Genomic DNA, 25,143 nt, shown 5'->3' on the forward strand with positions numbered 1-25,143 from the left:
ACGCGCAGAGCTTCACCTCATCAAATGGGACACCAGGAAGATATCCTCTGATGTTGAAAGAAGGTGCACAAGGACGGATGACCAGAGGCAGTCCTGTCGCGACGCGGTTGGTGGAAGCTGAGGGGTTGATGGTAGTCGAGATGGGGGGCGACAGTGGATTCGCATTCCCAGGCACGTCGCCTTTGAAGTTTTGCTGCGGTCAAGTCTGGAGCTGTCCTGCCCAGGCCTGCCGTGTCGGGCAGGGCACTAGGCTGGACTTGGCCAAGTGCGTTGCCGCCTCGGAGGTACGAAGGTACATCCGGTTGGTGGAGGACCCCTGTCAGCATTTGCACCATAGTATGCAGCTCCCGGAAGTGTGCATTCCCTCACAGTTGATTTCGCGGGGCGCCCCACTATACTAGCATGCCTGGTTTTCCCCCAAACGAACTTTTTTTCGTCATTGCCTTTGACCTGTTTGGGTGACTCAGAAGACCTGGGGAAATAATTACTAGATATATATGCACCTCCTGTCTGGGCTGCCCCAATTGACTCTTTCCCTCAGCATCAACCAACAAACACCGACTGACGGACCCTCGATACCCTCATTCTAGTCCGCTGCAACAATGTGCCCTACTCCAGACGCCGCCCCGGCCACCACGAGCCGTACCAATGGTACCAATGGCACCAATGGCACCGACAACTGTTCGTCGTACCTTTGCTTCGTCCATTGTGCTCTTCCTATAGAGTGCAGAGCCTGTTACTGACATGTCTTGTGTCCCAGCCCACCCTGGTTACACAGCTATTCCTGTAAGTCTTTTACCTTTGAACCACACCAGGCCGTGGCCTCTGTTTTCTCGTGCGGCGCTCTAACTGTCATCTTCACAGACCAAGCCTACTCGTTCCGCCCCCTACCAGCCCGTCGGTGACTTCCTGAGTAATGTCTCCAGATTCAAGATCAGTGAGTCACAATTGAACGAGCATGGGGGTCCCACATCTCCCATCTTCGTCCCTCGCCAGCATGAGGAACCCATCTCACTGACGCCATTGCCTACCACCAGTCGAGTCTACCCTCCGTGAGGGCGAGCAGTTCGCGAACGCCTTCTTCGACATCGACACCAAGATCAAGATCGCCAAGGCCCTCGACGACTTCGGCGTCGACTACATCGAGCTGACTTCGCCGGCTGCCTCTGAGCAATCGAGAAAGGACTGCGAGACCATCTGCAAGCTCGGCCTCAAGGCCAAGATCCTCACACACGTCCGTTGCCACATGGACGATGCTCGTCTGGCTGTGGAAACTGGTGTCGATGGCCTCGATGTTGTCATTGGCACATCTTCGTACCTCCGCGAGCATTCGCATGGCAAGGACATGACCTACATCATCAACGTGAGTGGTGGCGCTTTTCGGTGGCTTTGGCGATCAAAGGCTTTCCATGCACCTGGCCGATATCGGACACCATGTTAACAAACAAACAGACTGCCATTGAGGTCATCGAGTTTGTCAAGTCCAAGGGTCTCGAGGTCCGGTTTTCCAGCGAAGACTCTTTCCGTTCCGACCTCGTCGATCTTCTTTCCGTCTACAGCGCCGTCGACAAGGTTGGCGTGCACCGTGTTGGAATTGCGGACACAGTGGGCTGCGCTTCCCCAAGACAGGTCTACGACCTGGTGAGGACTCTGCGCGGTGTTGTCAAGTGTGATATTGAGTGCCATTTCCATGACGACACTGGCTGTGCCATCGCAAATGCGTACTGTGCTCTCGAAGCCGGTGCCACACACGTGGACACCTCGGTCCTGGGCATCGGTGAGCGCAACGGCATCACCACCCTTGGCGGCCTGATGGCAAGAATGATCGTTGCCGACCGCGAATACGTAACCAGCAAGTACAAGCTCAGCAAGCTCAAGGACCTCGAAAACCTTGTGGCCGACTCAGGTACGTCAACCTTGCTTGGGCCTGCTTGATACAAAACTAACAATAGCAGTGCAAATCAACGTGCCATTCAACAACCCAATTACTGGATTCGTATGACTCTCCCGCTCCGATTTTGTTCTCTCCTAATTCATGACAACTGACATCATGGGCAGTGCGCTTTCACTCACAAGGCCGGTATCCACGCCAAGGCTATCCTGAATAACCCAGCAACATATGAGATTCTCAAGCCTGAAGACTTCGGTCTTTCTCGCTATGGTATGTTTCCCCTGCAACGCAAGCTGTTAGCAAGGATCTGTATTAATGCGCGTCTGTCAATTTAGTCCACTTTGCGTCCAGGTTAACTGGCTGGAACGCCATCAAGAGCCGTATTGAGCAGCTTGGCCTTTCTATGACCGACGACCAGGTCAAGCTGTGCACCCAGAAGGTCAAGGCCATGGCCGACGTGAGACCACTGGCTATCGATGACGCCGACTCCGTTATCCGTACTTTCCACTTGAACCTCACCGCAGATAAGCAGCAGCCTCTGCTGCCCGACTTGACTTCTGAGGAGCATGCCAAGTTCAAGAAGGCCGAGAGAGAGATTGCTGGTCAATCCGAGAAGAGAGCATCAGATGAAGTCACTGCCGAGGAGACCAACGGCAGCAATGCCAAGAAGGTCAAGGTGTAGACTTCGGAATTCGGACGGGAACGATTATTATGAGTCAGTGCTGTTGTTGTTCATAGACGGTAGTTGGGCAAAAAAGTTGGTGAGTTTTTTATGTAATTATACTGCGGCCGTGGGGGGAATTCAGGCGAGCACCATCCCGCCACGAGCAAAAAGCGATCGTAGCATGCGCTGTCTCGAAGCTAATGCTTGAGTTTCGTGGATGTGGATCCAGCATAAGGCTATCGACAGCGGGCAGCTTTGGGCAGACACACTTTGGGCCATTCTGCCCAGGAAAATATTTATCTGCGTATGGGTCAGGGGGAATCAAAAATCACGATTATTTGAATCTGCCTCAATCGGTCCCACGATGGGGGTTGTCGTGTTTTGTCGAAATGCATCAATTTGTTCCTGCAATCCCTTGACCCCGAATTCCAACCATGTCACAGCGTAACGGGCCATACTTGGAAGGCGCCCTCAACATAATTTGGTTCCGACCGGAAGTCTAGGCCAATCGCAATACTGTTAGCCAGCATCGCGACCGCTGGATTTCAGAGTTGAAGATGGGATAAGCCTCTGCTATCTTTGTGGGATTGGGCGGTACCCTCTGGCTGCGACAGATCACACGGAAGCCTGTCTAGAGCAATATTCGGTCCCTGATCTTGTACTATCAAAGCAAATTAAACTCTATGTTGACTTTTCATCTCGCCATTTGGCATCAGAGGCAGGAAAGCTCGTCCTATTCTCTAGGTCAAGACTAGGATACAGCAATTGCCCGCGTTTCGAGGTATGGGCTTTCGACGCCCTTTTTCAAAGAACAGCTTGAAGTTCGACTTTGAAAGTATAAAGTAGACTAAAAGACGATAAGCCTTTCGATATCGCTGTCCAACCTGGTGACTCTCACGGATACTCGGGCGCGTGAGGAACTCAGTCATGGTTTTCGGCCAGCGCCTGACCACCTTTTTGCAGACATTCCGGACCAGAGGGCCGAAGTCGTCGTAAGAGTTTGAATATTTGTGGATTCGACTAGTAATCCGACCCAATTCCAGGCTTTTATGGTCAGTTCTTTGGCGCACGGCGGCTTGTCATTCCCGCTGACACCCTACCGGAGGCTTGCCTCCCGCCATTACCCCTTTCGACATGGACGTGGTGCCAGCACAATTGATGTCCTGATTGGAGCTGCATGGATTCCTCGTCATGTGGTTCGTGAGCCTTGGACTATTTAGACAAACGTATGAAACATAGAAATCCGCTGCCATGCCAATTGGCGAAATTTGTGCTTCGAGATGAGACTCCAATTTGAGATGATGAGTCGCTCAATCTGCACCGTAGCTGTGACGGCCATTCTGGCTGGAATTGCTCACGCAGCATCTGGGACAGGCTCGTCCACTAGGTAAAATATTACCAAGAACTTCGATACTAAGAAACCCAGCCACTTACTATTGCACAGATACTGGGACTGTTGTAAGCCCTCATGTGCGTGGCCTGGCAAGGCCAACGTCACCAACCCTACCTATACCTGCGACATCAAGGACAGCCCTCTCTCCAACTACGAGGCAACTTCGGGCTGTGAGAGCGGTGGGACAGCTTTTACATGTACCAACCAGGCTCCTTGGGCAGTCAATGATCTTATCTCGTATGGATTCGCAGCAACCTCTATTAGTGGCGGCACGGAAGCCAGCTGGTGCTGTGCTTGTTACGCCTTGACTTTCACGTCCGGGAAAGCCAAGGGCAAAGTCATGCTGGTACAGTCGGTCAACACAGGCGGAGACCTCAGTGGAAACCAATTCGACCTGCAGATTCCCGGCGGCGGCACTGGCATATTCGACGGCTGCACCACCGAGTTCGGCAGTTCCTGGGGCGCTCAATATGGGGGCATTTCGAACCGCTCTCAGTGCTCGACCATGCCATCCAAGCTTCAGGCAGGCTGTGACTGGAGGTTTGACTGGTTCAGAAACGCTGACAACCCGACGCACACCTTCACTCAGATCTCGTGTCCTGCGGAGCTCACAAGCATCACTGGTTGCGTTAGGGACGATGATGCTAGCTTTCCGAAATATGTCACGCCTTCGCCGGCCACCTGGACAACTCCGACCCCGACAGCCACTGCTGCAGCATACGCACAGTGTGATAGCTTGACTTGGGATGTAGCAATGCTTGTACGTACCTCGATTTCATTCTCTCTTCCCCGACCAGCATATGCTGCAAGGACTTGGACCTCGAAGATCTTCGATGTGGAAATCTCGACTTGGGACGTATTTCACCCCTGGAGATACCGAGTTTAAAGGATCATGCTGACCAATTCAGTGCCCATCTGGATATTATTGTAGCTATGTGACCGACTGTATGTGAAATTCTAACTCTTGACAGCCCCGGAGTCACCCACTAATTCGGCATTCAGATTACTGGCAATGCGTCCAAGGAACGGCACCCTCTTCTTCATCATCGACGGTATCGACCCAGACGAGTAGCAGTTCAAGGTCTAGCTTCAGCTCGACGAAGACAGCTTCAACTTCATCTTCGTCGAGACCTGCCGTTACGTCAACAACTTTCACAACGACCTCGCAAGCCACGACAACAAGTACCTCTGGGGGATCAACACAGTCCAAGTTCGGGCAATGCGCTGGGAGCGGCTGGGCTGGACCGACAGTTTGCGCGTCCGGAAGCACATGCTCAACGGCTAATGCGTATTATGGACAATGCTTATAAGTCTTATGCATTGCCAAAGCCAGTCACTCTTTTCCTATTCATGTAAACTTGATAGTTACTTATATTAGTATAGAGGTATTATTCGAGTAAAAGCTTCCCCGCAATTGTATTAATGTGAGCTGGAAGTAGGATGCCGAGGCGAGCGTGCTCAAAAAGTTCTCCTGGACACCTGTAATTCGGATAGGCTGCATAATTCGATCAAGTTGATTTTGTCATTTTGAGCTATGGAAAACTACATGGATACAGGCTGCTTCCTGGTTCGAAGTGGAATGATGTGTGTCGCTTGCACCAGTACGGATGATTGTTGCCCTTCATGAATGTAGGTGTGGGTGTAGACTCTTGGTAGAACATTCAAGAATTTATTGCCTTCCGAAGTATGCACAGAAAATTGATCTAATTACGGATTGCATAGAATTGGGTTACAGACTCTGTCCGATTATGGGACGGAAACCAAAATCTATTGGTTGGTTCGTTCCAATGTTATCCCACTGAATCATCGAGCCGACGAATGCAACCTTGCGATGTGGGCTCGGCGGTGCGATTTGATGTTGGCAATGTACATGTTGGTGAGACCCGCTGGCGTTGGCAACGTGTGCGCACCAACAGTCCGGAGCGGGGACGCGTTTCCAATGAAACGAGTCCCAACTGTCAATTTTCTCCCCGACTTGTTAATATGAAATCTAGACAGCCAAACGCTCCATCGTCTCCGCGGTGCCCTCCATCATCTCGCGAGTCGCAGCGTCTCACTGTGCTCGATTGTCATTGAGCGCTCCCTCCAAGGCTCTCTACCCGTCTATCCATTATGGCAGACACCAGCCTCGCTGACACTGAAGGTGGCCCTGCGCTCAGCCCTGTTATCGTGACTGGTGGCTGCGGCTTCATTGGCTACCACATCATTGTCGAAATACTGAGGCATGAAACGGACTGCAAGATCCACGTCATCGACATTGACACCCAACGCAATCGTATTGCTGGCGTTGAATATCACAATTGCGATATCTCTTCTCTCTCCCAGGTTGAACAAGTTTTCGCGCAGGCTCAGCCAAAGACTATTTTTCACGTTGCGTGCCCTGAATCTACAGTACAGCAGCCTGCAATATTCAAGAAAGTCAACGTCACCGGCGCCCAGAACCTACTTATCGCCGCCAAGGAGATCGGGACTGTCCGCGCATTCATCAACACCTCAACCTCATCCGTGATCCACGATAATGTCACCGATTTAGTGAAAGCCGACGAGAATCTTCCAGTCCTTCAATATCCGGCCCAGAAACGAGTCTACACTCTCACAAAGGCGGAAGCCGAAACAGAGATTCTCGCTGCCAATCGTCAAAATGGCGATTCATCGATGCTGACTGTCTCGATGCGGCCCGCGACAGTATTTGGGGAGCGCGACACCATTACCTTCGGCAAGATTGTGGCAAATGCCAGACAGGGCAAGGGTAAAATCCAGTTCGGCCCAGGAAAGAACCTCTATGATTTCGTCTACGCATCGAACTGCGCCGACGCTCACATCCTTGCCGCAAAAGCCCTGCTGCGCGCATGGGGCAAGTCTCCTCCACCCCCTGACAAGCGCGTCGATGGTGAGAGCTTCAACATCACAAATGAGGAGTCTGTACCGTTCTGGGACTTCCAGCGAGCAATTGCTGCATCTGTTGGGTTGCCGGTCAAGCCGGAAGAGATCAAGATTCTTCCTATCTGGGTTGCATATCTCATAGCAACAATCGCTGAGTGGTTCACGTGGATTCGTACCTTCGGTAAAGACCAGCCCATCGTCACTCGGGAAGCTGTTCGCTTGACAGTCATTGAGCGCACGCTGAGTGGCGAGAAGGCAAAGCGGGTGTTAGGCTATCATCCGAAGGTCACCATGGACGAGGGATTGGCTAGAACTGGGAAGTGGTTCGTCGACGAGGAGCAGAAATGCGGGACTAAGAAGACAATCTAAATCCTACGTGCAGTCTGGTCTTTGCGTCTGAGTTCTCTTTTTTCTTGTTGTCTCAGGCCATTGCGGCGCCTTGATTCTCCTGCGTATGTCTTTGAGATCTTCCGGTCGACTAGTTTCCTGTTGAATCTTAGAAGATGCGAGGAAAATAGAATTTGTGCGGTAATAGACTTCCTTGACTGCGATCATCAATTCCAAGCTCGATCGAAAATTGTGCCTACTACGCTCGGGTACCCACATAGGATTCTTAGCTCTAGTATACATTTATTGGTGGCTTTCCGAATAAAATGCATATAGAATTTGATGAAATGTGGCCACTTGGACTTAGAGCACTCTAGTCATGGACTTTCGGCGAGCATCAGATGGCATCCAGACATATTAGTCAACTTAAACCCAAGTAAACTGAGCTACCCGAATTGCCGGACCATCCCTTAGGCTGTCACTCGACCACAGAGGTTCGAAAAATATTTGGTCACAAGACTACATCGTACTAATGCATCTAGAGTTGACCACAGACTTGTTTGACTATCAATCACTCAGACTTCAGTATGTCTACTTATAATTTTTGACTATCGCTTTGCGACTCTTAACTTTACACTTCCACTTTATCAACTCAAACGTACTCACGGCTGAAGGTTTCAACTTCTTGCAGCCAAAAATCGACAGCATTTAATCTCCATCATGGGCCAGAAATTAGTCAACGAGTTTTTCAAAACCCTTGCGGATGGACAGCTTCTGTGGAGCACAATTATCAGACCTGAACACAAGCGTCGCAAGCAACGCAGACCTCTGGAGCCCGGACAGAAATACAATCAGAAGCAGACAGCGGTACTAGCATATTTCGCCTGCAAACCGAAAGATGGGAAGAAAGATAGGGGAAAGGGAAGGCAACAGCCAATAACCCAGCGGAGTTTTCAGGCTGCAAGACCGAACTCTCAGTCGTCTGCTGTACCTAGCTCGTCGGCGGCCAGCAGGAGCACTGGACGGCGATAATGCAACATGAGGGCAGATGTTTAACGATCAGGAATCTCACAATGCGTCATTTCGAGAAGAACTTTTCAGAAACCACGCCAGGAGTCTACACGCAACCCACCTTAACCCTGATGGTCGAGACAGCAGCCGAGCTAACTGCGATGATGGCGATAAAATGAGCGGCAGATCAGACGAATGCAACAAACGAGATATCAACTCGTCTAGAATACGATACAACCGAATAGAAACAGAGAATGGCACTGATAATGCTTCCGAAAGAAGAATGCAAAGGGCCAGAGGATCCCACCGTGCAAGGTCGGCGCTTTACGACCTCGGGAGATCATAGAGCTGGTCAACATTGGGGCTTCGCGAATTTCAACGGCATCTTTGCTTGACCTTCCACCTTCGCGTGATGACTGAGATTGACGAAGACTTCGTTGGCTGTGCGCGCAGGCTTTATTGGAGTTTGGGATGCCTGGATAGGACACGGATAGAAGATCCAAGGGAGTTCTTCGAATATGTACACTGCTCGCCTTGGAACAAATCAATGTGATAAGTTCACAAGGTCCTGGCCGATGAAATTAAATACATGAGAAAACAATAATAAAAAAACACTTCTCTACCTCATATCCTGCAAAGCTTGCCGTTTTGCGTCGGCAGCCCAGTCTCAGTCTCAACCTTCCAGTTCTCACTGCCAACAGCGTTCCTGGCATAAAATACGTCATTCGGGTCATATTTCTGCTTGATAGACAAGAGCTGATCATAGTTGGATCCCCAAAAGGATTGTTGCCAATTTGGCTCGGCGGAATCAGCCTGTGCAGGGAAGTCTTGTCAGATACAGGATCCAGCAAATTTCGATGCGATTGCAATTCAACAGATGCAACACAGAAGAGCAAAAGGAAGTTGGACAAACTACTTACCTCTCCAAGATATGATCCAGACTTAGGGGTCACAGCCCTCCACTGGTCCAAGCATCCGTATGTCATGCTGTCTGAGAGCTCGATGATCTTCTCCGGCGAGGTAGGATCTGTCCAAGACACAGCCGTAATCGCGTGCAACACAGAGCTCCGCCACGCTGGGTTCGCTGAACTTGCGGTGTTTCCGGGGAACAGCTCATTCTTCATGTTGAACCCAGTGAAGTAGAATCCGTTCTCGGTAGTATTCTTCACGGCGGCCCAAGTCTCGTTCAGCAACGTCGTGTTCTCCCAGTTTTCGCGTGGGAACAGTCGTGAAGCAATCCTGCCAGCGTCGAGGCCAACTGTCTCAAGAGGGAACGCCTGCTCCCAAGCATCGTAAAAGTTGTCATAGTACGTCGGTTCGGAGACCCATGTAAGCGATACATTGAGGGCAGACAGTTCATCGATCCAGGGCTGGAGCAAGGCATTATGCTCATCTACAGTCATGTTTGGCGTCAAGAAAGGAGTCATGCCGAAGTAGTAAGAGTCCGGGCCGATAGCGTAGAAACGGAAATAGGAGTAGGCTCCAGCATCTGCGAGATCCACAAAGTGATTCCAGAAGAGTCGCATCGCCTGCCAGAAGGTCTCCGAGTCGAGATCATCACCAGTCGTCAGCGTGAAGTTGGAGATGGTGGCGCCGATTTTCGGGTAAGCCTTCACCGTGACGCTCGTCACAACCCCAAAGGTGCCTCCACCGCCACCACGAAGAGCCCAGAAAAGATCCGAGTTTTCTTCCTCAGACGCAGTCAAGAACTGCCCGTCGGCGGTGACGATCTGAAAAGCGATGGCCTGATCGGAACCCAACCCATAGACACTGCCCAAGGGCGAGTGGCCACCACCTTGGATATAGCCTCCGGCAACTCCGACAGTTTCACCCTCGCCACCTATGACTGTTACTCCCTGCTCTTTGGCCGCGGCGTAGAGCTCGAAGGTCTGGACGCCGGATCCCATCTTAAAAGCTGGGCCGGTGTAGCTGCTGCTCGAGTATTCGGGTAGGTATTCGAGGCCCTTGATATTGTGCGTCCAGATGCTGAGCGCGCCTGCGCCTGCTGACTTCCCTGCGAAGTCATGCCCAGTGTTCTTGATAACGAGACGAAGGTTCATATTCCGCGCCAGGTTGATGGCGAGTTGGATTTGCGCCACGTTGGTAGCGTTGACGACATAATAGGGGAAGCCTCCCAAAGTACAATTTCCTGGGCTGCCTTCGATGGGCATGCAGGTCGCGCCTTGGTAGAATGGGCTCATGATAGATGAAGGATGGTCCATGTGGAGATGGCTGTCGGTAAAGCTATCCGAGATCGACGCGCAGAGGGCTTCTTCGTAGTTTTCCCAGTTCGAGTAACATGGCGAGGCTATTGGTGGCACCTCGAGCAGGGCATTGCCAAGGAGGAAGTCGAAAGCGAACCACACGAGTTGGTCCGGCCATGAGAAGTCACCCGCATAAGTCTTGCAGTCTCCTGAAGACCTCTTGGTCACGGAATCGCCTTTTGAGAAGCCGAAAACTTGGTCGAAGGTAGCATGGTCGAGACCAATAGATTGTCCATAGAGAAGAGAGCCCAACTCGCTCAGTGACTCGTCAGTGAGCTGGACAGTCTCCTCAGCGAACAGAGTGTTGGCATTGGTTGAGCGGGTTGCGGCTGAGGATCGCGACAGGGATGAAACTCTGGCAGCAGATGCGAATAGCAGGGCCAGGAAGCCCAAGTGCTTCGCCATGTCGATCCCGTGGCTCTTTGGTCAATCACAAAACCAGAGGACGAACGTGCTGATTATGCAAAGCCGTTTCACATACGTCAACTGATGTTACGTTGGCTATATCTGTGTCAGCTCTGGCCCACTGAGCAAGTGGAATTCTTGGGGAAACGTACAGCGTAAAAGAGACGTGCTTCGGAAGACCTGGGACGGCTGCTTTGAGCACAAAGATGTCATGGAATTCAGGAACAGAGACTGAGAGAACACAGGGCAGGGAGAGACCAGTCTTGCCAGGAGTGCCAATCTACGATGAGTCGCCTCCATTCGCGGAATCCCCCGTCTCGCCGCTTTGGAGAACTGAAGAGCCCTCATCTTCCGCAGTCATTGGTTCAAGGACGTCTTCCGAACTCCATTAGCCAAACTCATTCTCATGATGGTGTCCCCACAGCAATTTACAAGTCAGGCGAGAAGCTGAAGAAGTGGGTATCTGCAGGTTTTGTGAGTCTGAAGAACACGGGTTTTCCGTCGAGGTTGAGCGTCGGGGCGAGGAGAACCAGGATAATCGTGGATGTTTGTGCCGGGAAAACTTTACAAGCCCCGGCCTCGAATGAGCACTGACGGATCGCCGTCCCGGCAGCGCCCTTTTTGACCTGTCACATGGAAGGTTCTCATTATTTTGACCTGCAAACTCCAGAGATCTTCGCGATCATTGTGGGCTCACCATGTATTGAGACACTCGCCTAAGGAATGACATGACAAAAATTGTACATTCCCAATGCTTTGGAGCCGAGATCGCACTTTGTTTGTGCGCAAGAGATCTTCTCAATGTCGAATCGGAGATGACGAACTGCCGCTAACACGCGGCCAACGCGGATCGTCCCACAGTTCTACCCAGCCGGCTGGAACTTTCTCCGACGGTCGACATTTCAAGGCTCTCAACTTCGGATATGGGCAAGTACTTGTCAGCAAGTTAGCTAGATACTGGAGTACATGGGCATACGGTAAGAAAAAAAGAGGCAATCAGCCGAGAATGTTGCAGGCATGTGTCAGCCCGTACTTTCAACATCAAACGACCCGATGTGGCGCCGGCTCAGGTGTGTGCCCCTGATATATGCAGGCCCGAACATGAGTCGTGGCTTGGCCGGGGGCAGCTTAAGTAGATAGCCGCGAGATCTAGGTGGATGATCCCTCAAATATTTTTGGGTCTTGCTGGGAAATCATACAGGGTTTGGAAGTTTCCGACGCAGCCCTGTCTCCACGGCCCGGGATGGTTGTGGCTGCGCGCCGGTGTGGCCAGCGCAAGATATACTGTAATCATGCCATCCCTATGCCTTCCTCCGTGGTTACACAATCCTTTTGAGCTTGAACTTTCCAATGGAATTGTATTTCTTTCGCGCCTCACCTAACCCAGCCGCAGATATCTCCAAGTCTCTTGGATATCGACATGGCTGATACAGGGCTTCAACCAACAGCAATAGCTATCTCCATTGCTGCGCCATGTGTCGCATTCGTTTTTGTCTTGCTTCGTCTATACAGTCGTTACTTTATCACCAGAAATCTAGGCTGGGATGATGGCTTCATCGTTGTACCTATGATTCTCTCGATCGCCCAGGCCTATACGACAGTTATGGGTAAGAGAAAGCTGCCTATGAGTCTTGACAAGACCGTCTTAACTGACATCTTGTAGGAATAAAGGTCAACTTTCTTGGTTATCATGTGAAGGATATTCCATTGGATCAAATGGACCCAGTCCTTGGAGCCAAATACAACTACGCTACCCAACTCCTATATAATCCTATCCTGGCTCTTGTTAAGAATGGAATGCTTCTGTTCTTCCTCCGTGTTGGCGGCAGCATCGACAAACTACGAGTCTTCATTATTGCCATCATCGTTCTAAACACCTTGATGATGGTCTCCATCTTTTTGATCGATCTACTTCAATGTGTCCCCATCGAAAAGACATTTTACGCCAGCACCGCTGGCACATGTATTCACGTCGGCGACTTTTTCATCGGCACTGCAGCAGCAACTATTTTGACAGATATCTTGGTCATGATCATCCCAATCTGGTTGACGTGGAATTTGAAGATGAAATTAAGGAAGAAGCTGGCGGTCATTTTCCTTCTGTCAATGGGCTTGTTGTGAGTATTCATCTTCACTCTTCAGCCGCTCGAAAAGGCTGTGACCGTTGCTGACAATGTTCGTAGTGTCACTGGTATCAGTGTCTACCGCATGTACTATCTCATAATATCATATTATGGAGAGCCGAACCCGGACGCAACATATGGTGTTGCAGGTACCGCTTCGAGTATCGAGGTCAACCTAGCTATTGCATCGGCGTGCGGTCCCTTCCTCAAGCCGTTGATCTTGCACTACTTCCCCAGCTTTTTCGGTCGAGACTCGACGAACCGGTATTACGAATACTACGAAGACAATGGCCCGAGCGCGATGTACCAAGGAGGCGTCGCAAATTATTCCGCCTCCGCCTCTGCTTCCGCCACGAAAGTATCAAGAAGGTCTTCTTTGAGACGGAAAGATGGGAACGGACGATATGATCCGGAAATCGAGCTGCAAAGCCCCGTAGGGCAAGCTTCAAGGAGCCTCAAGCGTGGAAATACAAAAGTGTCGTCCGTATTGGCGGAGGACGAAGAAGATGGCTCGTCGCAGAGGAGAATTGTGACAACAATGGATTTTATGGATATGTTTCCTGGTCGCGAACAAGAGGAGCGATCAAGCGGAGAGGGACAACAGATGAAAAACGGCATCATGAGACAAACAAGTGTAAATATTACGTACTCGCCGAAGCTCAGCGATGAGGACTTACAGCATAGAAAGGCAGCAGCGCCAGGTTCAGCCTTCTGAAAACCATAAATCAATTACATATTTTCGTTCTATGTTTGGACAATAAAGTCACAGTACTGATTGTGGCATGCTGTGAATCCGACGCTCTCAGCTCGTCGAAAAATAGATTTTCAGAGGTAACGCCGCCTCTTCCTCAGGGGAGAACTGACACTGTCCACACAGTGGCGATCATCCGACGGCGTGGGGAAGCCCTCGCCCTGGGCGGTCCTTATACTCGCAGTCATGATCGTCTTGTACTACTTGTTTCGGCATGATACGCAATCTCAGAAGGGGCTTTCAATAGCGCAGTCAACGTTGATGGGAGATGATATTGTTGACAAGGATCGCGGTTGTAGAGAACGAGCCAGCAGGCCGCCGAGACGGCTTCATATGGGTATAAGAAGCTCAACAATAACATTGATGGTGTATCGCCAAGTCAAACAAGCCCGCGATCAATAATAACCACTTGTATCTGTTAGGAAAGTATATGATTTAAACACTGGTCCTCTTCGAGTCAAAGCCGTGGAAAAGCAGAAATGCTATTTTCATGCCTTTCGTTCCTGAATTCGACTCGTTGTTCTTTCCATCAGAGAAACATAGTCAGGGTACAAGGCTCGAGGTAAACTCGAATTGATCGGCAACTCTCGCCAACAGAATGTATAGGCTAGAATACAACATACAGAAGAAGTTTTACACGTATAGTTGAGTTTGCTAGAACCGGTGTTCCAAGATATCCACAGAAGAAGCTGTAAAGAAAGCGAAAAAGGTAATCTCGACTAATTATTGTCAAAGATTCTACACACTAGGCGTATAGTTGTTAACGATACCGAAAATGAACTCTTCGTAATGAGCACGGCCTTCAATTGTCTCCTTTCCAACGAAGCCACCTTTCAACAGACCGTTGGCGCGCTGGTAGGCACCAGATTCATCTCGCACAATCAGCTCAGTCGTCACGTCGATGGCGAAAATCTCTCCATCGGGCAGTGTGTAATTGATTGACAGGCCCTCAGTTTCAAGCAGACCGGTGGTAGGGGGCCAAGCGGCCTGTCCACCCTTTTGTCGCACGATCAGAGCGTCAGAGCTGCAGCTCACAAGCAAGACTTCGCCATCCTTTGTGACGAAAGAGCGGCGTGATTCGTTGCCGTTATAGTCCAGGAGGTTGTACCAGACGACAGAGTAAGGACCAAGGCGGCCGTGACCCCAGTCCCAGTAACGAGGAACGTCGATGATGGACTTATTGCCCCAATTCTTGTCGTGGTAACCAACACCGTCGTTGAAGCTAATAGTGGTGTCGCTGACTTGCAATTCAACAACGGTATTGGCATCAGGTACGGCGTTGGCCCAATACAAGCTGGGCAGCAGGTTTTGATTGGCACCCACAGCTCCGTTCAGCTCACACGGATAGTGCGAGGGGGCAATCTGTTGTTTCGTATGAATTAGCGAGGCAGTGATGTTGGCCAAAGATGAGCCTACCGATTTGAAGACAATGGTGCCATAAATGTCCATTTGAGGGGAATCGAGGTTGATAGTGTACTCAACATTGGGCTCGTCCAGAGCTGAGCCTTTGAAAGAGCCAATGCCCTTCCACTCACCCGTGATGCCATCGGGGCCGTTAGTGAGGGAGACGCCCAAGTCGGCTAAAGCCTCAAAGTAGAAGCTGGTCCCATTGGCGTATACGCCAGAGACCTGGACGGCGAGCGGATGCGGGTACTGGGAAAATTCGCCGGAATTGAAGAAGACAATGTTGAGCGTCTGGTTGCTGGCGCTGGAGAAGACGTCAAAGTACCAGAAATCGGCACTCTTGCGAGCAGCAGGAGTGACCATCTTGAAGCCATCGAGGTTTCCGGCCACAGAAAGATGCTCCACGCTGACGGTGCCATTGGTATAGACAGGCGCAAGATCGATTGAGTGCGTAGTGAGATTGGAAGGCGCACCAAAAGCGATGCCCGCCATGGCGGTCAATGCGGCAAACTTAGTTGAAGGCATTATAAATACAGAAGAAAGAAGCTGTAGCGATGACAAGATGGATTGAAGAGTTCTGGTGTGGTGAGAGCATGGAGTCTATATACTTTTCTTGCACATGCCCTCGTACTAATACGAATCCTGACGTCCTCTGTGTACATCGCATACATTCATAATTTCTAGTATCAAAATGCCGTAAAGCCCCAATTTTCTGGCTGGTAAACAGGCTAGGGCATAGTATCTACCAGCGAGTATATTATATTTGATTGCGATCATCGTCAGTATGGGATCGAGGGGCTGTCGTTGTACTTTTTCCGAGCATTCTATACGAGTATTCGATGCGAGCGAGTATTCTATGCGAGTATTTTTTACGAGCACCGCCTGCCGAGGGGAGTGCAGCCCAAAACAAGCTAGCACTGGGGCCTACGGATACCCCCTACACGCATTAAGTGGATTTTGGAGTAGGGATGTTGCAGCGCTTTCCGCCGCCGCCACCACTACGAATGCTCTTTTTCATATCTATAATTATTATTCAACAAATACCGTCGAATTGGGTAGAGAAGATGAACTTGGACATAGAGCTTCTCCACGATCCGGTACTATCCCCGATCTCGAACAAGAACTCAGGTTCGTGACAATAATTAAGTCACTAATAAATATTGATAAAGTGATGTAGCGATTTTGTTCTCCAAGCTCCCTACTATCTACAGACACAAATCGCTTGAAATGAAAGGCCATGGCATCTTCGCCGATCACTTCCCCGGGAGACCGTTCTTTAGGCCCAAGAATAACACTCATCAGCGATAGGTACCTTGACATCATAAATTACCTGCTTGTACCACTGCGTCACAAACGCCGTCAAGCTGAACTCAAAGTCGCTAACAACAGCCGCCCCATTCTCACACGTACCCTCCCCACCAGGCTGGCTCACCGTGGTGTTCTCGCCACTCCCGGCACTGACATCCTGGCCCGCGTCCAGCGTCACGGTGGTGGGGAAGCTCGCCTTGGGCGTCAGGCCGCCGCTGAGGTCCAGCGCGCCGCCGAGCAGCTCGAACCCGACGCCGACGGTGAACGAGACGAACGGGCTCACAGCCACCTCGGCCTTCTCCGAGATGCTGACGTTGGCGTGGTACGTGGGCTCCCAGCCCGCGGCGGCGGTGGCGTTCCAGTCGACAAAGTCGATGTGCACGGTGCCGTTCTCGATCTCGGAGCCGACGTCCAGGACGACGTCCACCGCGGCGGCGACGTCGAGGTCCGCGCCGATGCTGAACAGCAGCTCCGGGCCGAAGGTGATGATCCCGGGCACGTTGACGATGTAGTACGCCAGCGCATCGGGGGTGTACGCGAAGGTGTTGTTGTACGGCGCCGTGACGCCCAGCTCCAGTACCAGGTCCGACTTGATCTGGGTCTCGAAGTCCACGGACAGCACGTCCAGGGATAGCCCGAGGACGTCGAACTCCAGGTACCCGCTCAGGCCTACCGCGAGGTCCAGTTGGCCTGACTGGGCGGTGACGGTGACGTACGGGTCGTACTCGTACAGGACCTGGGAGGGCAGGTTCCAGGTGCTGTTGTATGTCAGCTTGCCGGGGTCGATGACGACGTCCCGCTTTGCTGGGTTCACGGTGCTGGCTGCGGGCAGGCCGTGGAACTGCGTCTTCATGTATGCTGATTGGGAGCGTCAGCATCGATTCTTGTGCTGTGGGTAATAACAGGGGGAAGGAACTCACAGCTGACGTTGTGTACATCTGTCTTCTCCGCAGTGACGGTCAGACTCAGACTTGATGTGTCGGTTGTATAGGTACCAGCCACGAAGAAGCCACGCTCAAACTCCGTATCACAGTCACCCATGTGGTTCGTGATGAGCAGCAGCTTCTCATGAGATGACCATTGCGTGTATGCCTCATCAAGATCCTGGGCGTTGTTGAAGGTTATCGCCACCGAGTCGGACGAACAGTCAACAGCCGTGAGGTTGGAGATGGTCTCTAGCAGGATGGTAGGGTAGCTGGTGAACAAGGTGACGTTGACCGCAGCAAGGTCAGTGTTGTTAAGGCCGTAGTCGAGAGACACATTGGTTTGTGGGACCAGACAATCAGGCTTTAGTGGCACTGGAATTGGAGAGAGAGTGACATTGCTCACGACCGTCGCGTTGACGGTGTCCTCTGTCTGGCGGGCGGCTTTGAGACTCGGGGCAGCAGCAGCGGAGCTTGCGAGGGCCAATATAGCCACGGAGAAGAGACGAGCCATATTGGAGGATGTATAGCGTCCCTTAAGATGTTCCTGGCAGGCGAAAAACGAGGGAAAGTAAAGAGCGGACGCTGGAGAACTCGGCGCATTCACATCATCGTGAGAGTGAGTAGACGGGTAATTATACATGCGTCGCTGTTGGTGTATTTAGAGCATTGACTCGAGCACATGCCTACAATGAGGGTCCTCGGGTCGGCACTCCGGATGAGGTTATCTCGAGCCAGGCGGAGATGTCAGAAAACCCCACACCCACCATGTGCATCCATGGGACGTGCGGTTGCATGGCCGGGAATGATGCCCTTCACGGCGAGCACAATGGCCCACGCGTATATTTATTCCTGGAAACAAGCAAGAAAAGACTTCGAAGACAAATCTCATGCAGACTCTATCGAAGCGCTTGGTTGCTCATTTGCGAAACTGCCTGATACCTTCTCGAGCACGAGCCGGAGACATCAACGTGCCCGAGGGTTGTGTTCCAGTAGAGTTTATTCCCATCCCCGCCGGTGACTTTTGCTGAGAGCATTATCACTCGCGATAATGCCATGATCTCCTCCCGATACCACCCAGGCGCCGGGAAATTATCCTGATCTGATCTCGGTAACGCTGTACCGGAGCAGCTCAAGTCACGTTGGACGTCCCGCGACTGCGAATGGACACAAGACTTTGTGCCCAGAAAAGCCTAATGGTCCTCTGGTAGCGAGGACACAAAAAGGGACGTGCGCCGTGGCCCCCTCTCCCAAGAGTGGGAGCCTCATGGGCAGGACATTCCTATCATGAGGGCGTCCGCGGGGCCCATTGAACTGGCAGCGGGAAGAGCATCAAGTACAGAGGAGGGGGATTCCGAATCGGGACCGCTGCTCCGGCTCTATTGGCGGGATCAATGAGTCGGCCGCGAGCTTCTTGGCGCGAAGCGAATCACGCATGAAAGGGGAGGAGAAGCATGCACTGAGAATTCAGCATAGTATGACGACGCCTTTAGGGGAGAAAGGGGAAAATTTGCAAGCGAAGATACAGAGTTGTTCTGCAGAAGACAAAGTGCATCTAAATTTGGCTATTGGTCTCCTGGGGTGCGGAAGATCCCCTGGCGATCTCGGAAAGTGGGAAGACAGCTGAAGAAACAAACAGGGATCAAATACGTGCGGAGGAACTTTGACTGAGCCAAGGGTCTGGGGTGTGTGAATGTCAATGAGGCTCAAACTTTCGAGTAATTTTATGGTGCACGGTCTCGATTCAACGTGAATACGGACGATCGCTTCTAGGTAACCTTCGTACAGGCCATTACTACATTGGCTAGCAACCCTCAAAAGGCACATAGTCCCCCGAAGTCATCCTCCATAGTCCAAGTGCCGGCCAGACCGGCAACTTCAACCTCTTCGACGGGGAGCTCGTCCTTACCGAGGAAGAAGTCATTCCTTCCTTCCTTGCGCGGCTTTCGGCTCATGAACCTTCTAGCCCACTCCTCGACGGCCGGCTCTCCCGTCTCGTCGCGCGCCTGCTTCAAAAAGGACATGAGCTGGGTGCCGCCCGTGCCCGTCAGATCCTTCTTCCCGTCTTTTGGCGAGCTCGTGTCGAGCGCAATGCCCTGAGGCCCACGTGAAGGCTTGGTCGTCTGCCGCTGGGCCTGGCGTGACGCGGTTGCGAGGTTGACTCGCTGCCTCACAGCCTCCGGACTGCGGCTGCGGCTGCGGGCGCGGACCTCCCGGCTCGGGGTCACGATGTAACGCGTGACAATGGCGATGTGCTTGTCGCGCAGCGCGCGCAGCATCGACAGGCAGGCGTCATATGCAACGCGGAGTGCCTTGTCCCGTGGCCCGTGCGTCTCGACAAAGTCGCGAATGTTGGCCACGGAGGAGACATCATTCAGAAAGCGCGCATGAGGGCCGGGCATGTACTTCCTCATTTCCATGAGGAAATTGTGCCTGGGCGCAGGAGCCCTGCCGCGGCTTGCGTCAGACTCGGAAGCAGACGCATCGCCGGAAGGGGCCTTCTCGCCAGTGGGTCGATGCTCGATACCGAGTGCGATGTCGAAGAACTGGATGATTGAGCTCTGGGCATTGCTGCCACCGCTGTACTGGCGATATTCGCCGCGACCAGATTCATCGAGCTCATAGAGCACGCCATTAGGCAGACCAGCCTCGGCCATGTTCTTGCTGCCCGCGAGGAACGGCCGGATGCGATGGTAGAAAATGGTCGGATCGCAGCTCTCATGCATGCGCTGTAGCAAGGTGCCGAGATCATCCAAACGCTCGGCAAAAGCACACAAGCAGCGCGTGACGGTAGCTGCATCACCGTCGCGGGCAGCAGCCATGGCTGTCAACATGAGAGGGATGATGGGCGCGCCTCGCGCCTCGATAGCGACAGAGACCAGGTAGAACCAAGACTCGTCGATGGAGCCAGTGAAGGTCGTCAGGGTGGCGAGGTTCTCGAGCGAGTCGATGCCCTCGTCGACGAACAGCGGCTTGAAGTTCCACAGACACACGCCAGCGTAGGTGGCGACTGGGAGAACCTCGAGCCTCTTGGACACTGTCAGGAGAGGCACGGCGATGGCGGGCGGGAGGCGGTCACTGGGGCTGTCACCACCCCAGATGTAACCGTGCGCCATGAAGACCAGCAGGCTGTACGCCCTCCGCCATTCCGCGTCGTGTTCCAGACCGACGGTGGAGAGCACAGGGAGACGGTCGATGACGCCTCGGAGGCGCCTGCTGAGGATCAAGGCCTGCAGGTTCGCCACGATGGCCTCCCATTTGTTGTAGTACGGGTCCGGGAGTCTCGTCAAGGGAAGGGCTTCGGGCAGGAAGCCATGGCTAGGCGAGATTCCATAATCGGAGAGTACCGGGAGGGGAGGGAACATGACTTTGTAGGACGGTTCTCTGTTTCAAGAGATCCTTGATTGGTTGAGAAAAAGGATTTCTGGTACCAGTGCTGGTGCTTGGCGTTGATGGGCGACGCTGTGGTTGCTTGCCGGTGGTGAGAGGCTTTGGATGGGATGGAAGTCCTGACGCAAGGAGTATACAGAATCTTCTGATATACTCCTCAGCCGTGCGAGATCACCGTTGTATCGTGGGCATGTGTGTCTGAACTGAAGACAGACAAATTGTGTTTAAGGCAATGCTGACTTATTGAGGGCGTTGGTGTTGAAGAGAGAAGAGAATCGTCTGGGGCAGGGGATGGCATGGTTTATAAGGGACGCGAAAAAGATGGCCGGCCGCTCGGCTTGACTAATCGAAAAGAGGCACAAGTGTTTACAAACCAACGCAAACCGTTTGTTTTGGGTGTGACAGAGCCCGGCTGGCCCGCGCGGCCCCCGAGAGAGAGAATCGATCGAGGCTTTGCTGAGTTTTTCTGTGTTGAGCTATACCTGAATCGTGGCATATCTGAGAAGTGATTTTCTTGTTTCAATGATTCCTGCTTGACCGTGCGTCGCAGGTGAGGTCGCCGTTAAGCCGACCCAATCCACCACCACATCACATCAGACCAGACGCGTGCACTTCCACACACCCTCATGAAATGCAATTCTGGAGGTGGATATTTTTGGATGGATGGATGGCTGCACAATGAGACGATTCTTGCAATTTCGTGCTCCGATAGCGCCCGGGTGGATGGGATGGGCCGATGCTGGACCAGCGGGTGAAAAACTGCACCCTCAGACTGCAGTAAGTCCTCGGCTCAGCCCTGCCAGTGTCATTTCAGTCAAAGCGGTCATCCAATGTGTTTGACATTGCCATTGCTGCTCTCTTGCCGTCATGCAAATCGAGTCCCGCCCCCCTCCCGTGTGAGACTCTGTACGGGAATCGAGGCAGATCGAGAAATGGCGACAAGATGCGTTAGCATTGTGTGTGGCTGTTCGGAAGAGAGCCTTGCAGATTGATTGATGCTTGCTTGCTATGACGTGGGCGAAGCGCTTCGAAGACGACAATCATCGACCAGATGAAGAATTAATTGCAAGGTTGGGCTGGCAGGCCGGGCGGTGGTGGTGGTCAGTGGGGGAGGAAAACGGAGACCTGGGGCTCCCTGAAACCGAGCCAACCCGGCCAGACACCAGAACGGAGCCCCCGGTTTATCAGATCTGGCGCCGTTTATCGGCGGCGTCTTAAACAGAGCGCACGTGCCACAATATGGACCTGCTGCATATGTACCTAGGTACCCTCGCACTGAGGCTGCTGCTGTACTGCTCTGCTGCTGTGCTGCAAAGCTGCTGTGGAACGGAGCGGAGCTACCTACAATAGGTACGTGGCCAGGGTTCAAGCTCCCATTTCTAGCGCCTGTCCCACTGTCCCACTGTCCCTCCAGCCCGCTCACAGGAAGCTGCTGCATGGAGCCTCGACCACTGCCAAGGCTGGTGGAGTGTGAGGATGATGCACTCCCGAGGTACCAGACCATCACGATGATACACGCCTGACTGCCACAACCTCCTGTCATGAAGCTGCTTGGCGACAGCTGCTGACCAGACCATCTCCCACAACCGACAATGGTAGTCCAGCGCCATGTCCTCAACTGGCTGTACAGCGTCCTGACAAGTGTACGTGCCCGTCGCCTATCGCGCCTCGCCTCGTGCCCAACTGTCGTCTCTTGATGCCGCTGACCCCTCCCCTCCATCGCAACAGGAATACCACGATGTCAACCGCACTTACAACGACGTAGCCCAGGCTCTGTCCCAGTACCCCTCTCTGTCGCCTCGGACGGATGTACACAGTATGGCACGCTCCCGATTTCTGCATTAGGACCTCATACTGACTTGGGTCTCTCCGCGATACAGCATTCCCAAACGGCAGCTCTGCCCTCCTCCTCCACATCTCCGGCACGATACCCGTCAACTTCCGCGGCACTACATACCGCTTCCCCCTTTCGATATGGGTCCCTCACGCCTACCCACGGGAGCCGCCTCTCGTTTATGTCACCCCGACCGAGACCATGGTCGTAAGGCCGGGGCAGCATGTTGACCCGCAAGGACAAGTCTACCATCCGTACCTCGTCGGCTGGGCTGACTTCTGGGATGTACGTTCCATAATCTAAGAGATGAGGCATATCGTCTGTCTGAATTCAATGTGACTAAACAAGGATGTGCGCAGAAATCCAACCTACTCGACTTTATGGGCGTCCTACGAGATGTCTTCGCAAAAGAGCCTCCAGTTGTCGCAAGAGGCCAGGCGCAACAACGACCTCCTTCGGTCCAGCCACAAGCTGCTCCCACCCCGCCGCCCATTCCTCCTCTGCCACAGGAGCTGTCTGCTCGACCACCGAGTTCCGTACAGTCACCTCCCATAGCAAACGGAGGGCCTCGACCACCGCCTCCACCCCCCAAGCCCAATCAACAGGCTTCGAGAGCAGACGGAGGCCCTCCTCTACCTCCTCTCCCCCCAGGTGTCGAGCGCCCAACGAGCCGGTACGGTTCACCCGCATTGCAGCAATCGCCATCAGCTCAGCCACCCCAAAACAATCGCATGTCCAGATACGATAGTGCGCCACCACTGCCTCCTGTCCCTCAACATCCACAACAGCAGGGACCGCCGCAAGGCTACTCTCACGCTGCCCCTCCTCCCCCTCCTCCTTCTTTCCAGGGCCCTCCGGTGCAGGCTCAGTATCAAGTTGGCACTCCACCTATGCCAGTTTCTCCTGCCGATCCGCGTCGAATGTCAAGCCTGCCTCCGCAAAACCAACAACAATACGCTGGTCCTCCACCATTACAGCAGACATGGCAACAAGGGCCGGCACAGACCCTTCCTCCCCCACCACAGCAAAAGCCTCCGCCACCGCCTGACTTGATGGACGAGCCCCTGACCCTCAACATACCCTCACCTTCTTCCGTACCAGCACCCCCAATACCACCTAACCCTGAAAAGGACGCCCTCCTCCGCCAGCTTGCTACAACTTTGTATCAGATGAGAACCCGCACCCGCGAACAGAACGACTCCAGCATGCAAGGCCTACAAGCCCAGCGCACGGCCATGCTCAGCGCCATGGGCGCCATGCAATCGGAGATCGGTTCTCTGACGCAGCTTTCTAATTTATTACAGAACAACACAAACATCCTGCGGGACACCATGCGCCGCGCAGATGAGACGATTGAAAGTAGCAAACGCCTCCCAGAGCCAGACATTGACCAACTACTCGTCGCACCAACCGTCGTGGGGAATCAGCTATACGAACTGGTGGCAGAGGAGCGCGCACTGGCTGATGCCATCTTCGTACTTGGACGAGGTGTTGAAAGGGGACGGGTCGCGCCGGCTGTCTTCGCTAAGACAACGCGCAGCTTGGCTAGGGAATGGTACCTGAAGAAGGCGCTGGTCAAGAAAATCGGCCGTGGAATGGGACTCCACTCGGCTGCTTAGAGGGCAGCTGGTCGCATTTCAGCCGAGCTTGATGGTACCACCGACGGAGCTGCGGAGGTCATGGAGGGTCATTGGCTAACTGGGCCAGAACGAGTTGCCGGGTCACTTGTTGACCTTGACAAGGATGCGGATTTTCGCCGGCGCCGCAAGATGGAGGAGTGTGGTGTATCGAATGAGGGTTTGCGCAAGGAACGGTTGAGGGCTGCATCATTGTCTGAGCAATATCCCCGCCATATGGATAGGACTCAAGCAAGGCTTTGTGTTTCGGACCATTAGGAGGAGTCGTGGGCAGTGCATGACAATTCGAAGCGAGCATTTCAGTGCTCTTTTTCCCCATTCGACTTTCACAGGCTACTTTCACAAAAGCTCATCAGGGCTGTGCCTGCCGTGTGTACGACAATCATGAATTTAATGAATATGTGACTGTCTTGTTAGTCTTCGTAAGGAGGGGTGCTCGCCGTCTCACGGTGGCGGTCATGTGGCAGAGAATCATGAAGCTCTTGCTAGATCCATATTAATCACTCAAATACCTGTGATGTTTGTGTCCATGGTCCTCCTTGTCTCCTGGCTCTTTGTGACATGCTGAACCGGAGGCAAGCTCCAAATGTCTTCTGCAAAGCTAAGGCACATTGTTTGTGATTCGCTGTCATATTTAGGTCTTCGAATTCCATCATCGTATGTGCGAAAGAATGATATTTTGATCTCTGGAAGCTAAATGCAGGGAACCTTCCGAAGCATTGCAATCGGGGGTATCGGACAAGTCAAGTCTTCTGTATTGCCTGTCCTGCTAGGTTGAGCCGTACATTGATTGACTCTGACCATGTCTGCAGCGATATGCGATGTAGCACGACTGTAATTCTAACCCCTGAGATAAATTTGGAAGAGTGTTCGATTTGTCAAGGCATTTCTGCACCTGTTGTGGACAGGAGGGACTATTATGTTGTTTGAACGAT

At 52.7% G+C, this 25,143-nt stretch overlaps 9 protein-coding genes across 9 annotated transcripts; 5 read left to right on the plus strand and 4 right to left on the minus strand.

The window, feature by feature from the left end:
• Positions 1–602: 602 nt before the first annotated feature.
• Positions 603–2,573, plus strand: J7T55_001033 (homocitrate synthase; the record flags this gene model as incomplete). The annotated part of the gene is made up of 8 exons (XM_053140309.1): positions 603–681; positions 761–786; positions 865–937; positions 1,038–1,363; positions 1,453–1,906; positions 1,956–1,996; positions 2,059–2,161; positions 2,227–2,573. The coding sequence occupies 8 exons, from the start codon at positions 603–605 to the stop codon at positions 2,571–2,573; spliced, it is 1,449 nt and encodes a 482-aa protein (XP_052996680.1).
• A 416-nt stretch (positions 2,574–2,989) lies between these two features.
• On the plus strand, positions 2,990–5,233 carry J7T55_001034 (endoglucanase-5; the record flags this gene model as incomplete). The annotated part of the gene is made up of 6 exons (XM_053140310.1): positions 2,990–3,052; positions 3,300–3,336; positions 3,519–3,547; positions 3,599–3,751; positions 4,043–4,708; positions 5,036–5,233. The coding sequence occupies 6 exons, from the start codon at positions 2,990–2,992 to the stop codon at positions 5,231–5,233; spliced, it is 1,146 nt and encodes a 381-aa protein (XP_052996681.1).
• Positions 5,234–6,060: 827 nt separating this feature from the next.
• Positions 6,061–7,200, plus strand: J7T55_001035 (NAD(P)-binding protein; the record flags this gene model as incomplete). The annotated part of the gene is made up of 1 exon (XM_053140311.1): positions 6,061–7,200. One exon carries the CDS (start codon positions 6,061–6,063, stop codon positions 7,198–7,200), a length of 1,140 nt encoding a protein of 379 aa, XP_052996682.1.
• A 1,593-nt stretch (positions 7,201–8,793) lies between these two features.
• On the minus strand, positions 8,794–11,538 carry J7T55_001036 (fad binding domain protein; the record flags this gene model as incomplete). Its single annotated transcript, XM_053140312.1, has 5 exons — positions 8,794–8,982; positions 9,090–10,853; positions 10,991–11,027; positions 11,271–11,464; positions 11,536–11,538. 5 exons carry the CDS (start codon positions 11,536–11,538, stop codon positions 8,794–8,796), a joined length of 2,187 nt encoding a protein of 728 aa, XP_052996683.1.
• Positions 11,539–12,258: 720 nt separating this feature from the next.
• Positions 12,259–13,676, plus strand: J7T55_001037 (cfem domain-containing protein; the record flags this gene model as incomplete). Its single annotated transcript, XM_053140313.1, has 3 exons — positions 12,259–12,445; positions 12,502–12,955; positions 13,022–13,676. The coding sequence occupies 3 exons, from the start codon at positions 12,259–12,261 to the stop codon at positions 13,674–13,676; spliced, it is 1,296 nt and encodes a 431-aa protein (XP_052996684.1).
• Positions 13,677–14,450: 774 nt separating this feature from the next.
• Positions 14,451–15,608, minus strand: J7T55_001038 (Tyrosinase family protein asqI; the record flags this gene model as incomplete). The annotated part of the gene is made up of 1 exon (XM_053140314.1): positions 14,451–15,608. One exon carries the CDS (start codon positions 15,606–15,608, stop codon positions 14,451–14,453), a length of 1,158 nt encoding a protein of 385 aa, XP_052996685.1.
• A 784-nt stretch (positions 15,609–16,392) lies between these two features.
• Positions 16,393–17,861, minus strand: J7T55_001039 (isoamyl alcohol; the record flags this gene model as incomplete). The annotated part of the gene is made up of 2 exons (XM_053140316.1): positions 16,393–17,282; positions 17,345–17,861. The coding sequence occupies 2 exons, from the start codon at positions 17,859–17,861 to the stop codon at positions 16,393–16,395; spliced, it is 1,407 nt and encodes a 468-aa protein (XP_052996686.1).
• A 1,300-nt stretch (positions 17,862–19,161) lies between these two features.
• On the minus strand, positions 19,162–20,712 carry J7T55_001040 (indoleaminedioxygenase subfamily; the record flags this gene model as incomplete). The annotated part of the gene is made up of 1 exon (XM_053140317.1): positions 19,162–20,712. One exon carries the CDS (start codon positions 20,710–20,712, stop codon positions 19,162–19,164), a length of 1,551 nt encoding a protein of 516 aa, XP_052996687.1.
• A 1,617-nt stretch (positions 20,713–22,329) lies between these two features.
• On the plus strand, positions 22,330–24,190 carry J7T55_001041 (endosomal sorting complexes required for transport I; the record flags this gene model as incomplete). Its single annotated transcript, XM_053140318.1, has 4 exons — positions 22,330–22,380; positions 22,466–22,553; positions 22,618–22,856; positions 22,931–24,190. 4 exons carry the CDS (start codon positions 22,330–22,332, stop codon positions 24,188–24,190), a joined length of 1,638 nt encoding a protein of 545 aa, XP_052996688.1.
• Positions 24,191–25,143: the final 953 nt, after the last annotated feature.

This window comes from Diaporthe amygdali, assembly GCF_026229845.1.
Source record: "Diaporthe amygdali strain CAA958 chromosome Unknown NODE_6_length_1560011_cov_65_102424, whole genome shotgun sequence".
Taxonomy (NCBI): Eukaryota; Fungi; Ascomycota; class Sordariomycetes; order Diaporthales; family Diaporthaceae; genus Diaporthe; species Diaporthe amygdali.